The 13,171-nt window shown below is 53.2% G+C and overlaps 2 protein-coding genes across 5 annotated transcripts in view; one reads left to right on the top strand and one right to left on the bottom strand.

Moving 5' to 3' along the window:
- On the bottom strand, positions 1–7,856 carry GID8 (GID complex subunit 8 homolog). Of its 4 annotated transcripts, XM_057530276.1 has the most exons (6): positions 7,670–7,856; positions 7,297–7,390; positions 5,032–5,161; positions 3,886–4,082; positions 3,383–3,580; positions 1–2,602 (listed from the first exon to the last, which is right to left on the bottom strand). In XM_057530276.1, exons 3-6 carry the CDS (start codon positions 5,147–5,149, stop codon positions 2,429–2,431), a joined length of 687 nt encoding a protein of 228 aa, XP_057386259.1. In that variant the 5' UTR covers positions 5,150–5,161; positions 7,297–7,390; positions 7,670–7,856; the 3' UTR covers positions 1–2,428. The 4 variants fall into 4 exon arrangements, with proteins under 4 accessions (XP_057386259.1, XP_057386258.1, XP_057386257.1 ...); XM_057530275.1 differs by lacking the exon at positions 7,297–7,390 and having other exon boundaries at positions 7,584–7,856; XM_057530274.1 differs by lacking the exon at positions 7,297–7,390 and having other exon boundaries at positions 7,670–7,855.
- Positions 7,857–7,951: 95 nt separating this feature from the next.
- DIDO1 (death inducer-obliterator 1) overlaps positions 7,952–13,171 on the top strand; it is a 54,088-nt gene continuing 48,868 nt past the window's right edge. The window contains exon 1 of the mRNA XM_057530272.1: positions 7,952–8,132. The gene's annotated coding sequence lies outside the window, so the exon portion shown is untranslated. The remainder of the gene's footprint in view (positions 8,133–13,171) is intronic.

The following is a 13,171-nucleotide window of genomic DNA, read 5'->3' as shown; positions in this document are numbered from 1 at the left end:
TACCAGAATATGCTCACATTTTATTTATTTCAAGGCACCTTCCACCAGAAAGTGTAAAAAGAAGAAATAAACTACCCTGGTAGAACATTACATTTTAACAAACACAACAGCAAGATCCAAATGAGACGAAGCAGAAAAATCAGCATACTTAATGTTCATTATCTTGAAATGGCTTAAGGTAGTTTGCTCGCTGAAAAAACAGAGACTGCAAAAAAGAGGAAACAGAGAAGTCTGCAAAGCCGCCCCCTTGAAGATTTCCAGCCCATGGGGAAGGAACTAAACCCCTTAAACAAAGGTAAAGAGCTGAAGAGTAACATCTGAATTCTCCGAGTCTGGCCAGCACCCAGCTCACGTGGGTTTTAGCACTGGCTCATCAAGTCACTCACTGACTTAACTGGTGAATAAAATAGCAACACTTCTCATAAGCATTTAACATTTCATGCACGTGACAAACCCCATTCAGGTCCTGACAGTTTATGGATGATTCTTGCCCATTACTGTACATCTCAAACCCTCTCCTTTGAAAAATATTTCAAATTGATTATATATTAATTATGCACATAAACAATCTTATATACACCAATAATAAAGGATTAGGAATATGCTGAATTACCTGGTGCTTTTAAGGAAATGTAGTTTTATGTCTACTTCCCTAATATTTTTCTTCCAGCTTCTGCTGTATTAAGTCTTAATTACCTGAAGATTAAAACCCCCTTTCTCCCTAACTTATTTTTATCCTCAAACCTCAGAGAAATTGATCATACGGAAAGGTCACACCTGAGGCTGACGACCGAGAGAGGTGAAACTCATCACTTCTGGGGGTAAGGAAAGGACACCCCCCCAACCCTCACAAGGTCCAAAGGGCAGCATGAAGGGCCAGTCTAGGGCCTGAGTGGTCTATTTGCCTTTGCACCCGTGACTGAATTACACAACCCCCTGGGGAAGGAAAATCCTGCCTGAAGCTGTACCCACTGAAAACCAGTGACCCCGCAGACTCAAGTGCAGGTCGAAAGTGAGTGGTAAGTGGAGGGAAGAGCTGCTGCCACAGATGCTTCAGGACAAACACTCGGGGCGTCGGAGGCAGACCCCCGACCTCCCCGAGGACCTGCCTCGCTGTGCATCCAGGCCCACGGGCTCCCCAGATTCGGCTGCTAATGGCATTTCTCTCCATCGAGCCCGGGTGCCAGCACAGCCCACCCTGCACAGGGGTCAGACGAGGGAGCACTGAGTCTCAGCCACGTGGGCGCTCCCACCAGAGGACACACAGGAGCCACCAGCCCCAAGAGCTGCGCGCGCTGGGGCCCCTTCCACCTCCACCTCCACCTCCACGGCCTCGCCCAGGGGCCGGCAGCTCTGCAACAATCCACGAAACCCCTTCCAGCACCGGCGCCCTGGGCCACCTGCCACAAACCCCAGCACCCGAGCCTGCATCTGGGTATCACCGACCGCACTGGGTGCCGAGCAGGGGACAGATGTGAGGGCACAGAAGCAGGACAGGCACAGAACTGGCTGACAGCGTGAGAGATGCTGAAGTGCAGGTGACAGAGTCCACCGTGCCACGGCACACGCCGCGGCGCAGTCACTCGTCTCTCCGGCTGTAGGTACTAGACGGTGTCACTGCCGTCACATGGGGAAGCCAGCCCCAGAAGCAAAAGGTGTGCTGGAGATGATGAAAACTTTTGAGAGACCATTTTGGTCATTCTTGAAATTAAAGAGAAACCTTTATTTTTAACATAACTGCCCAGGAGAGATGGTTCATTGATCCACTAGGAAAGAGTCTCTCACCACGTACAGCACCAAAATATATATTTAAAAAATTAAAAAACACACAGCCCGCCCCTCATATACACACGCACACACGCACTTATCTCCCCCAAAGCCACACGACCCAGACCAAAAGGGAAAAAAATCAAACTCAGGACCCGCACACAAAAGAAGTCTTTGAATTGGGATTTACAAATTTATATAGTCTTTCCTATGAAAAAACGAAAACAAACCAAAAACCAAGGGGGGAAGGAAATCCTTCTACACGAAGGCCAGCCGAGACGTGGGAGGGTGAGGATGCGCTGCCTGCCTCGACGCAAACAGAGAGCAAGACGGCCATCAGTGCTGCCCAGATGCTCCGAGCGGGGGCCTCGGGTGGACCAGTGTCCCTAGGATGCGGCGCCTTGGGAGCCGAGACGCCCAGAGCGCTGAGGTCAGGCCATGGTGCGGTCCTCGCCAGCCTTCCTCGCCAGCAGGAAGAGACGGTGTCTTTCGCTGCGCGTTCTCCAGCACTTAAAAGGGCTACTTCTCCCTTTTGAAAAGATTCTGGGTCAAAAAACAAAGTAAAAGGGGGGAGGAAAGAGTTCTCTGCTGCCGTAAAAATCTTCAGTCCCAGACGGTGCTCTGCCGGCCCGGGCGGTGAAATGGGGCCCCTGCCCAGACTCTACTTGGGCTCCTCGATCACGCCTTTGCTGAGGTCTGTCATTTTGGGATATTTGACTTTCTTCTGGTCCAGCTCATTCTGAGCCCAAAGGAGTAGTTTCAGTAACTTTGCCAGCTTGGGTGTTGACTCACGATTTTCATAATCCAGGACAGCTTGGTTCACTTCACTCCACACCTAGAAAATAAAGGCAGCCAATAAAAACCACCACACACGCAGAGCGCCCACAAAAAGGGTCCATCATAAGATGCATTTCATGCGTCTTGGAAACCAATTTTACGTGAGAAGCTGGTTACTTATTTAACAAACACGAAGCCTGTGACTGTCAGGCGCTCCAGAGGATGTAAAACACACTACTTGTCCAGAGGAGCTCACGGTGTGGTCAGCAGATGTCGCATCCGGCCTGGACGGCGGCGACATGCCAGGAGCTGGGCACGAGGGGACTGGCAGAGAGGACAGACCAGGGTGGGGGTGGGACCGGCTCCATCCTAACGAGCCCCAGGACGACACCTGAGGTGGACCGCAAGGACACCCTCCTTCCAGGCTAGCGGAGGGCGGCGGCGAAGGGGCACTGCAGCCGGGGAGCCGCCACGCCGGCGGGGACGCAGAGGCTGCAACGGGGAGCGCCAAAGTGTCCGAAGCAAGTGTAGGCTTTTAATCAAAAGGTACTTGAAACACCTGTTTCTACGAGTCTCCAGCTACATAGGAAGAAGGCTCAGATAAACAAGAAAAATGGGCAAAGAGGCTTGACTGTCGTGTAATAGTCGCGATGCCCTGGGCCCCTAGTGTGACACGATGGAAGTCTAAGCTAGGGAACAGCCGATGCCCTCCCAGCAGTGTCCCGGCCAGAAGCGCTGTCCCGTTCGACACCACCCACCCACCGCCCCGTTTCTTTGGAAATCCCAAGAACATCTGTGGAGAATGCAGACGGAAGCCCCCTTCCCGCCTGGCGCCCACCTTCTGCCTCTGCATCATGTTGAGCAGGTCTCCGAAGGGCGAGTCCTCGGGGTTGTCGAAGGCCAGCAGGGCCAGCGTGCGCTCCATCTCGGTCAGGCACTCCCGGCTCTCCTCGCCCTGCTCAGCCAGCTGGGTCTGCGCGAACTCCAGCGCCGCCTCCGTCTCCCGCTGGCGGATCAGCTCGATCAGGTGCTGTTGCTGGTCGGGGGCCAGGCAGACGGGGTGAGCACCGGGCGCCTGGCCACCCGGCCAGTGACACCCCCGCGGCCGCGCCTGCTTCTCATGGAAAGGACCTCTCAGAGGACAGAGCTGTCTAGCAACTCCAAGTTGTTACATTTGCATTTTTAAAGCAAGAAACAGCTTCTGAGACACACAGGAGAGCAGCTAACTCTAACCCCTTCCCCACGTCAGTTAAAGCAACGTTCTATAAGGCGAATTAGCCTCGTTACTTCTGAATCCCATAAAGAACCTTAATTTGTTGAGCGTCCACAAACCAGACTCACTTGTAGGTGGAAGTAAAGATAGCGGTTTGTGTCCAGAAGCTCCGGGTGGAGGCTATTGACCAGTGCGATGGCCTCGGGAATCTGGCCTTCCAATATCATCTCCCGGATTTTGATTCGCTCGTCGAGTGTTTCTAGATCAACACTAGGTTCGATCCCAGATTCCATCCGAAACTTCTCTGCTGCTTCCTTAAAGCCCTCTGGAAATGAAAACCATCCTCACTGCTCGGAAGGTCAGCAAGACATCAATGCAAAGCCCTTTTATCTCTAGAAAGCCCATCCGCCTTGAATAAAAAATCTCTGATATAACTGCACTTTCTTGGGGATTTGGGTTTAATACCTTTGTGACTTACCAATTATGCCCCGGAAATGCAGAAACGCAGACATAGTATTTCATTTCCTTCCCCCAACACCCCAAACGCTCTAACCTCCCAGCCAGGTGAGGATGGGTGCTGAGGCCCCACGTGCCGGTGTGGCCCCTGGTGGAGGGCTGCGGTCCAGGCCCAGTGCAGAGAAGCTGCCGACCTGCTCCAGGGGAGGCAAGGCCCTCTCCGCCTGCAAGGCCCTGGCCACTCCCACTCTTAGTGAGTTTACAGTTCTCTTCCACATCAGAGACTGACGGGAGGGGTGGTGGCCACTGGGAACTCACAGGAAGGCGACTTGCTTTCTGGAAACATGTGGGTTTTCTCACCACGTACAGAGTTACCCTTTTGCTTCCCAGTGTCAAGGAGGACTGAGTGTTAGCCGCAGAGCATGTGCGTTTCCTTCCGTATGCCCGTCCCCCTTTCTTCTTTTGAGTTGGACACACCTTCTAGAAAGAGTCCAGTATCATTTACCAGACTGGCCAGAAAAGATTAATTACTTGGGTTTTAAACGTACTTCAGCACTTTCTTAATTACGTTGATCAATTGCAAAAATGTCAAAGGCCAAGAAACAGATTTTTTCCTTAGGTCTCAGAGACCTGAAATCATGATCTCATCTCCGGAAGAGAATAGCTCTTTAAAACCGTAACTACAAGTTTATCAAAAAGAACACTGCATTTTCATGACGCCTGAACACAAGCGCACCGCGGAACTTCAGCAAGTCCCGACTGTGTGCCCAGAAAGGGATACGGATGCCCAAGCGGCAGCACCCTCGCCACACCCCTACCTGTGACCAAGTAGTTCATGATGAGACGGTTCATGTCTGCCCGCTGGACATGCAAGTTATTGAGCTTCTCCATCCACTCGTCCTTTGTGATTTCATCGGGTTTTTCTGTGTAACTCATTCTGATTTATTTCTACAGGGAAAAAAGGTAATATTTTAAGAATCGGTGAAGAATCCTATGACAATTGCGATCATTTCAGACATAAACACGGCAACAGAGCAGGAAGTAAGACGGGGAGAGTGGGAAGATACTTAAAATGTGGAAAACAGCACATGCAAAGGGCGTGAGACTCAAAACACAGATTCAGGGACCAAAGAGAAGGTTGGGGTGTTAGGAAGGAGGATGAACGTGAGGAAGAGCCAAGGGTCTTAGGACCAGGAGGTCAAGAGGTCGGCCGGGGTCCGAGTAAGGCCCTACAGGACAAGGGGATCTAGATGAACTCCCCTCTAAGCACGAAGGGCAGCCACGAGAGTACGGGCTGAAAAATCACGTGCTGCGATGCGTGTGCTCAAGAGAAGCCCACATCACACACCCTCCAGACTGACAAAAATGAAGCGGTCTGACAACACCATGTGTTCACAAAGACGTGGAGTTCTCCTGAACCCCTTTACCCTGCGGTCAGAACGGACCGCACAGCAAAAACACTTGGCTTCGCTGTGCGAGGCTGCGCACGTGTGCTCCTCACAGCCGGCTCTACTACTCCTGGAGACTGAGACCCAGACCCAGACGAGCCTGTCCACAGAGACACTGCTCAGGATGGCGGGCGACAACATGGAAGCCATCCTCTCTGTGGTGTGGGGCAGCACCCCACAATCAGATACGATTTCTTCAGTGAAATGTATGAGGCCTCATACCAAGTGGAACAGAAGCTACTAAACAGCCTCTGCCAGGTGAGGTTTTGCCATCTAATAGATTAAAAAGAAAACCAAAAACCTTTGGTTTTCAGAGTTACGTGGATTTTAGAACTACTGAGAAGGGGCTGTGACTGTATCCACGGAACAGGATTTACTAAAGCAGGTAAAATAAATGAATGTGACCACATGGGGGACTTAGAAACCAGATGGACGAAGAGAGCCAGTCACAGCAGAGACCCAAGTGCGGCGGTTTGTGAAGAACAAAAACAAGACAAGCTGTACAATGTTTGCTTAGCAGTAAATACATTCAAAATACATTCACAGCAAAACCGTTTTGCCATTGTTTCAAGTAAGGGCATGAAACATGAAACTCAGGAGGTGGTTACCACAGGAAGGGGGGCCCTGGGAGCACCAGCTGGGCTCTCGGGATGGGTGGTGAGCCCACCACCGTCCACGTCAGTTTTATCCTCTGTAACTGACATAGACGTCGTGGATGTTACTTTATACATAGCAAAGCACATGCTAAACCGATTCAAACAAAAAAAAAAATTTAAAAGACAGCTCTGGGTGCCCAGTGGACACGGGGTGACCGTGGGGTGGTGAGAGCTGCGCAGGAATACCAGTGAGGAGCCACCCAGACAAGAGGGGACAGCAGCAGAAGGGCCACAGAGCACAGCCCACCAAGACTCTGTGGACAGAGCCAGTGGGCCTTGCTGCTGGACCCGGCGTGGAAGAATAAAAGAACGGAAGACTCGGGGACCGTGGGGGTGTTTCAAGCTTGAGACCTTGGAGGATGGAGCGACAAATGAGAGGAACAGGTCTGAGGAGCTGGGCAAGTTTGGGCTATCAGACCCACGTCAGGAGAAGTCAAGCAGGCACCTGGATTACAGGTCCTGAGCTCAGCGCTGGAAACAATTAGGGAAACAGCCGCCACAAAATGACTGAAAGCCAAGAGTTCGCCAAAGATCGCCCAGGAAGAGAGCGTAGGTGGGGAAGCAAAAGAGTACAAGACAAAGTCCTCGGTCCGTGGGGGATGCCATGCCCAACTCTGATCCGCAGAACACTTGTCCTAAGACACAATCAAGAGGTGCTGTCCCTCACCCAAGGGCCCATCTCTCTAAGCTACGGGCCACTGGCATAACTCACTCAGATCAAATTCTCAGTCCTGGACGACAGAGCGACATTTGAAAAAGTAACAACTTTGGAGAACTGTCCCATTCTGTTTCGTGCAGGAAGAACTCGGGAGTTAAAAATACCACAGACATAATTCAACATCCCAATGCGGACGGCGAGGAACACTTGCTCGCAAGAGCAACGTCCGGCCTCTGCAGCTCAGTCTCTGCTCGGACGCGGTTCCGGGTGGAAACGGTTCCCGTCGCAGAGACACCTGTGCGACGTGTCGAGAACTATCACCTCCTAGCAGGCGCCGCCTCGGAATGTGCAGACTCCCCTCGAAACGCGCTTCGTCAACAACAAACACCGAGTCTCTGCGCCCGGGCTCCGCCGCCTTAGGAGAAGGGAGCATTTGGACCTGCAAACCCCGAGGGCGCCGCCTCCCCAGACAACGCGACCCGATGACGCCTGCTCGGACCCCCAACCCCGGAAGGCCCCCCGGCGTGGTTGGCCGGTCGGCGCACCCCCGCGGCCCGGCCCGCCCCCTTCCCGGGCCGCCTCGACCCCTCCCCGGCCCCGACCCCTACCTGGCCCTCCGCCTCCCCGCCCCGCTTCGCCGCGCTCCCGCGGGGACGCTCCGCCCGGCCGCCTGGGTCCGCCGCGGCCATCTTACCGTGAGGATCCCGCCTGCCGCGCTGCGCGGTCTCCGCGGCCGCTCGGGGTGCCGGGCCGGGCGGGGAGGGGGCGGCGGCGGCGCCGGGGAGGGGGAGGCAGAGGCGGGGGCCGCGGCGGAGGCGGAGGCGGGGGCGGGGAACGAGAGGGCAGACGCACCGGCGGCCGCCCCCTCAGCCACTTCCCGCGAGATCGCGAGATTGCAAGCCGACAGCCAATCAAGGGCTCTCGCGAGGGTGCGGGTCGCGGCGGCCGCCCGGAAGCGCGGGACTCCAGCTTCCGTCCTTGCGCAGAACTCCCCACACGGCGCCCTCGCTCTACGGATTGGCGCGAGAGTCAAAAGACGGCGGCCGCCTCTGGTTAAGATGGCTGCCGTGGAGGCGTCGTGGGGGAACTTCGAGCCTGGACGGCGACATCTGGACTGAGTCGGAGGCTAAAGTCCCAGCGTCCCTCCAGTCGTTTGTGTGAGCCCGAGGGCATGGGGCGGGAAGGGGGGACAGGCGCCGGTGCTCCGCGCAGCCCAGAGGCGGGGTCTTTGCTAACCCGGTGCTCGCCTTCGCGCAGGCCCGGGAGGAGCCGCCCGAACTCGGCCGGCGGGAGCTCTCGGTTCCGACGGTTGGGGCGGGTTCCCGGGCACACGACCGCGGCGGGGAGCGCGCACCCCCTCGCTGCCGGCTGAGTCAACCCGGACGGGCCTGCCTTCGGGGAACCTCCCGGGGGCCCGGGGGCCTTTTCCGCCTGTGGTCCCTGCGGCGCGGGGCCTAGTGATTTTTCCCGCCCGTGATCCCTGCGGTCCCAGGCCCGGCGGTCTTACCAGCCCGGTGCCGGGTGGTCTTTTCTGCCCGTGATCCCTGCGGCCCGGAGCCCGGTGGTCTTTACCGCCCGTGGTCCCAAAGCCGCGCTCGGGTTGGGCGGGGACTGCAAGCCTGTGCGACAGGGGCCCCGAGGTGCTGCGGTCGCTGTCCGAACAACGGAGGGTCTCCCTGCGCCGCGGCCGGGACCTGGTGGTCGCGGAGACGCAGAAAGTCATTTGCGCGTTTATTTGGTTATTATTGTCCGTCTGCTGGATAAGAGTGCAGACTCCTTCAGAGCAGGGTCTCGTTTTCCCGTTGCTGGAGAGTAAAGTTAAAAGATTTTAGAACCCTTCAGGAAGGAAATTGAGGGGCAGCCCTTTACTCCACCGGATGAAGTACGATATTCTCCTGAGTTAGAATTCGGGGGTTAGTTGGTTTCCTGTGATTGCTGGGGAGTGAACTAAATAACGTGGAAGTGGTGTGGGACTTCTTGCAGAAAGTAAGTGGAATTTGGCAAATAGGTTTGACAGTGACGACTAATTGTGGATATCTTCCATTAGGGTTAGTCAAATGAGCTAAATCTGCAGGTCCAAAGCTTTGACCAAATCTATTTAAAACGCAGACGCAAATGCAGTATGTGTCTGTAATTACATCCTTTTCAAGCACTTAATCCTATAAACAACTTCAGATGTCAACCTTATAATGGGCGAGGGGTGCAGATTTTTAAAATTCTTTTCAAGGGTGCATGAGCAAAAATCTGGTGCCCTAAGAGGCTAGAGGGTTCTAAAGAAGGTTCATCTGCACCCTCTGTGAGGGTCATAGGTTAATGGCCCGTCACCCCCAGAAGTGGTCCTGCACAGCCTGAATTCTGTCTAGATACTGGCTGCTTTTTGAAACCCACACTTCAGGCAGGATCATCTCTCTTTGTCCCTGGCCCCCTCTTCACACCCATCGGCAACTCCCCAGTTGCCTGTGTAGAGTGAGCACAGCTGAAAGCCTCACCACTCCTACCCTGACTCTGGACTCACCAGGGTCTCTCACCTCTGGGCTCTCAGGAGCTGGGTCTGCGTGCAACACTCCTGAGGCCAACTCCTGGGAGTGGGGACACCATCCCGACAAGCAGGATATCGTGCCACCCCTTCGTGTTCACGTGGTCCCTAAACGATTCCTTCGTTGCCTTCAGCACACCGTTCTATGTCACTGATGCCTGTTAGTGTGTCACAGTTCACCGCCACCAACACATGACCTTCATAAGAGCTGAAGCGTCTAGTATGTGGCAGGAGTTCTGTAGATACTTGTTGAGAATGTGGAGGAATAGATGAGTGAGGGTGAGGACCTTCGCTAGAAGCAGTCTCAGCAGAAAAGGACAAAGGTCGGGAAGTCAGCAGTCCCAGTGGAGTGAGAGCAGAGGAAGAAGTCGAGAATGGCGCTCGGATGTGTAGCCTGGTTGGTGGGGTCGATGGTGGCGCCAGCTGAGGAAGAGCCGGCAGGGTGAGGAGTGAGATGGGAGGAGGGAAGGGGTGGTTAGGGGCCCAGGGTGGCCCATGGAACGCTGGAGGGAGCGATGAGGCTGGAAGTGCAGCTTTCTTGGTGACACCTCGTGAGAGTCCGTAAACGTATCACTCGGAGGAAGTCCGTGGAGAGGAGCAGCGGCTGGAGTCCAGACCCGCGGAGGAGCAGCGGGGAGGGGCCAGAGCGCTGCTGCCGGGCTCTCCGGGAGCCTCGGGGCGCGGCTTCCAGCAGAGCGACTGGCGGGGCGGGGCGGGCCACTTGACATTCCCCAAAAGCTGCCCTTGTGACAGGGCAAGAAGTTCGGTGAGCCGGTGAACGCGGAAAATGTCCGATCGCGGTGAGCTGAGAGGGGGTGAGGTGTCTAACACTGAGAGGCGCCTGGGGCCCTGCAGCACGTGTGCAGAGGAGCTCGCAGGTGGACTTGGTCACGGGAAACGCTAAAGCCACGGGGTTCGATGGCTGAGGGGGAGGCAGGTGTGTCGGAGAGAATCCTGGGCTTCGGGCTTGTGCCTTTGGGTTCACAGGGCCGGGCCGCCACTGAATGGGGACACCAGAGGAGGGCCGGGATCAGCGGGAAGCTCAGAAGTCAGGAGCTCGTTTCGCATGCGTTAGGCTTGGCGGTGCGTTCGAGGCATCTAGTGGAGAGGTTAGGGGAACAGACGAGTGGGTGGTAAAGGACAGCAGCTCGGCCAGGAGGGCGTGAGGCCCCGGATGGAGAGTACGCAGTGAAGAGAGAGGCGGCCTGGGCCGAGCCCTGAAGACCCCCGCATGCAGCAAGGGAGCGGGGAGCAGGAAGCAGCTGGGGGTGCAGGGCCACGTTGGTCATCATCTGGGGCAGCGAGCATGTTGACCAAGATTTCAGCCCCGTGGGGTGGTTGACTGGCTTCGCGATAGGAAAGCAGGAGCCCAGAGCTTCTGCTCTTCTCCAAGCCCTGGTGGAGAGTTTCATTCTGACAGATTAACAGTTCTCTTTTGCTCTCTTTGTAATTGGTTTTTTTTTCTTTTTTTTAATTGAGGTATAGTTGATGTACAATATTATATGTTCCAGATGTACAACGTAGTGATTCACAGATCAGCAGTTCTTTAAAGAGAGATGTTTAGGTTTATTAGTTTTAAAAGAGCAGGCAAGAGTTTTTAAAAAAGGAAATGCGTTTTGAGAATAAAATACACAGTGCTCCTTTAATCAAATCCTGGACTGTTCAACAACCTGGGTATCAGCCATGTTTTACAGAATTGCAGTATTTTGGAGGGTGTTTCTATCTTATTCTCATAGCCTCAAAGCGTAAAATCAAACCCCTACATGCTGGAGCCCTGCTTTCCAGAGGATGTGGCGAGTCAACCCTGATTGTTCAGGATGAGGGATAAGCTGATTGGTTGTTGCTGCTCGGAATCGTTACCACAAGTGGGCAGTAAACTCCAGAAAGTCAGTTCCCGTAGCCTTAGCTTCACACAGTATCCTGTCTTCAGCTTCTCCGTGAAGCTGTTGGAAGGACTAAGGAAGACTGTTGTTACTGTTTAGTTCTGCTGCATGTATTCAAGACCCTGTGAATCACGTGTAATGGGGTCTGAGATGGTCGCCTTTCCCCTCCTTGCGGGATTGTATTTTCCTTTCTCGATTATATCACTAAATCAGAAAGCACTGGTTTCGTCATAAGTTTCTTTGGATGGGTAAAGTAATATTTTAGAGTAATAGTTTTCTTGACCTTGTAACTCCTGCAGAGGTTGTAACGTAAACTGTGTCCAGCACAGTGCCACCTGCAACGCTTGGGGTGGGGTGGGGTGGGGGCCGGACGGAGGGGCGCAGGCAGCGCGCTCTCAAGGCCGCTCGCAGACCGTCTCTGCTGGATTGGACCCTTCCCTTCACACCTGGCTGGTTAGGGCTTTGACGCACACATCGGAGATCCATACAGACACACGCACGTGTACATATAAACACCTATAACGTATACGTGCGTCGCTGTGTATCTGTGTATGCTTTGAGGGGTTTCTTGTTTTTGTTTGGTTTTGGTGGTTTTGTTTTTGCATGAGCCCAGTTCTGATCAGATGTCTGACTTGGGAGATAGAAGCACTGAATGAAGATGAGGCATTTTTTCAATCGATATCCACGCGTTCCTTTTAAAAAACACTCGCCAAATTTTGTTTTTTCTTTTTTGACTTTAAAATCCTCTTATATTTACTCTTTTAAATGTTTTTACTTTCCATTGAACGAGAGGAACTTTGTATGTCTGACAGACTCCCAAGATTTGTCATTTTTCTGTGTAGTTGTAAAAGGCAGCATTCTTGTCCTCCTACCTTCTGTAGACAGATTTGGGAGATCCTGTTTCTCCTTGGATTTCTAAATTTCAGAAGCAGTTGGTTCAATTTGGAACTCAAAACTATTTTGGCATTGAAAGGGTAATTTATGGGTATTGATTTCATTGAAATCAGGGATACCCCAGAATAAAACCTTTTGGGTATCCTTTTGAAATTCCTAATAGCTCAAACTGTGTTACTCTTGTTGGTATTTCCTTCAAATACTCTTTTCTCACTTTCACCATTTTGTTTTTATGACCCAGGCAAGAGCAGGAATTTATACATTTTTTTCTCTTTTAGACAAATCCAGAAAGCCACTGTTAGACTTGACTTCCAACAATCTTTCACTTTTCAAGTATTTTCTTTCAGAAAAACGAATCTCTTAAATTGTAGGCGGTACAGCTAGTTGTCGCTGTGTGCCTGCCCCTGGGGCCCCCCAGGCCAGGTGCTGGCCGAGCACTGGTGGCAGCAGCCCTGCCCTGGGCCCTCCTTGTCTCAGCGGACTGTTCGCTCCCAGCCTGGGGAGGTGCCCGCTCACCAGCTGCCCCAGGAATTCGCTTCAGATCTGTGGGCTTGTTTCTCCCTTTTCCTGTTACGTACGTTGTGGTACGGCGAGCTGTGAGGGTACGTGGTGTATCTGGGCACAGTGCAGTGGTGGGTGCAGTACACCCAATGGCGTTTCTGCTTTACTCTTCAACTGCTTTTCTGTCAAAATCTGTGAAAGGCGTTGATTTTTCTGGCTTTTTCATTTGGTGTGTTCCTTTAGAGACTGCTAAGAGATGAAACCAACCAGAAAGGAAATACACTTTTTATGCCTTATACTTTTTTAAATATTTCTTCTGAAGTTAACTTTATTTACTTTTTACTAAACTCGCGGGGAAAAGTAGATGTCTCAGAGTTACAGG

This window comes from Balaenoptera acutorostrata, chromosome 15, assembly GCF_949987535.1.
Source record: "Balaenoptera acutorostrata chromosome 15, mBalAcu1.1, whole genome shotgun sequence".
Classification (NCBI taxonomy): Eukaryota; Metazoa; Chordata; class Mammalia; order Artiodactyla; family Balaenopteridae; genus Balaenoptera; species Balaenoptera acutorostrata.
This window is presented reverse-complemented; position numbering and strand designations above follow the sequence as displayed.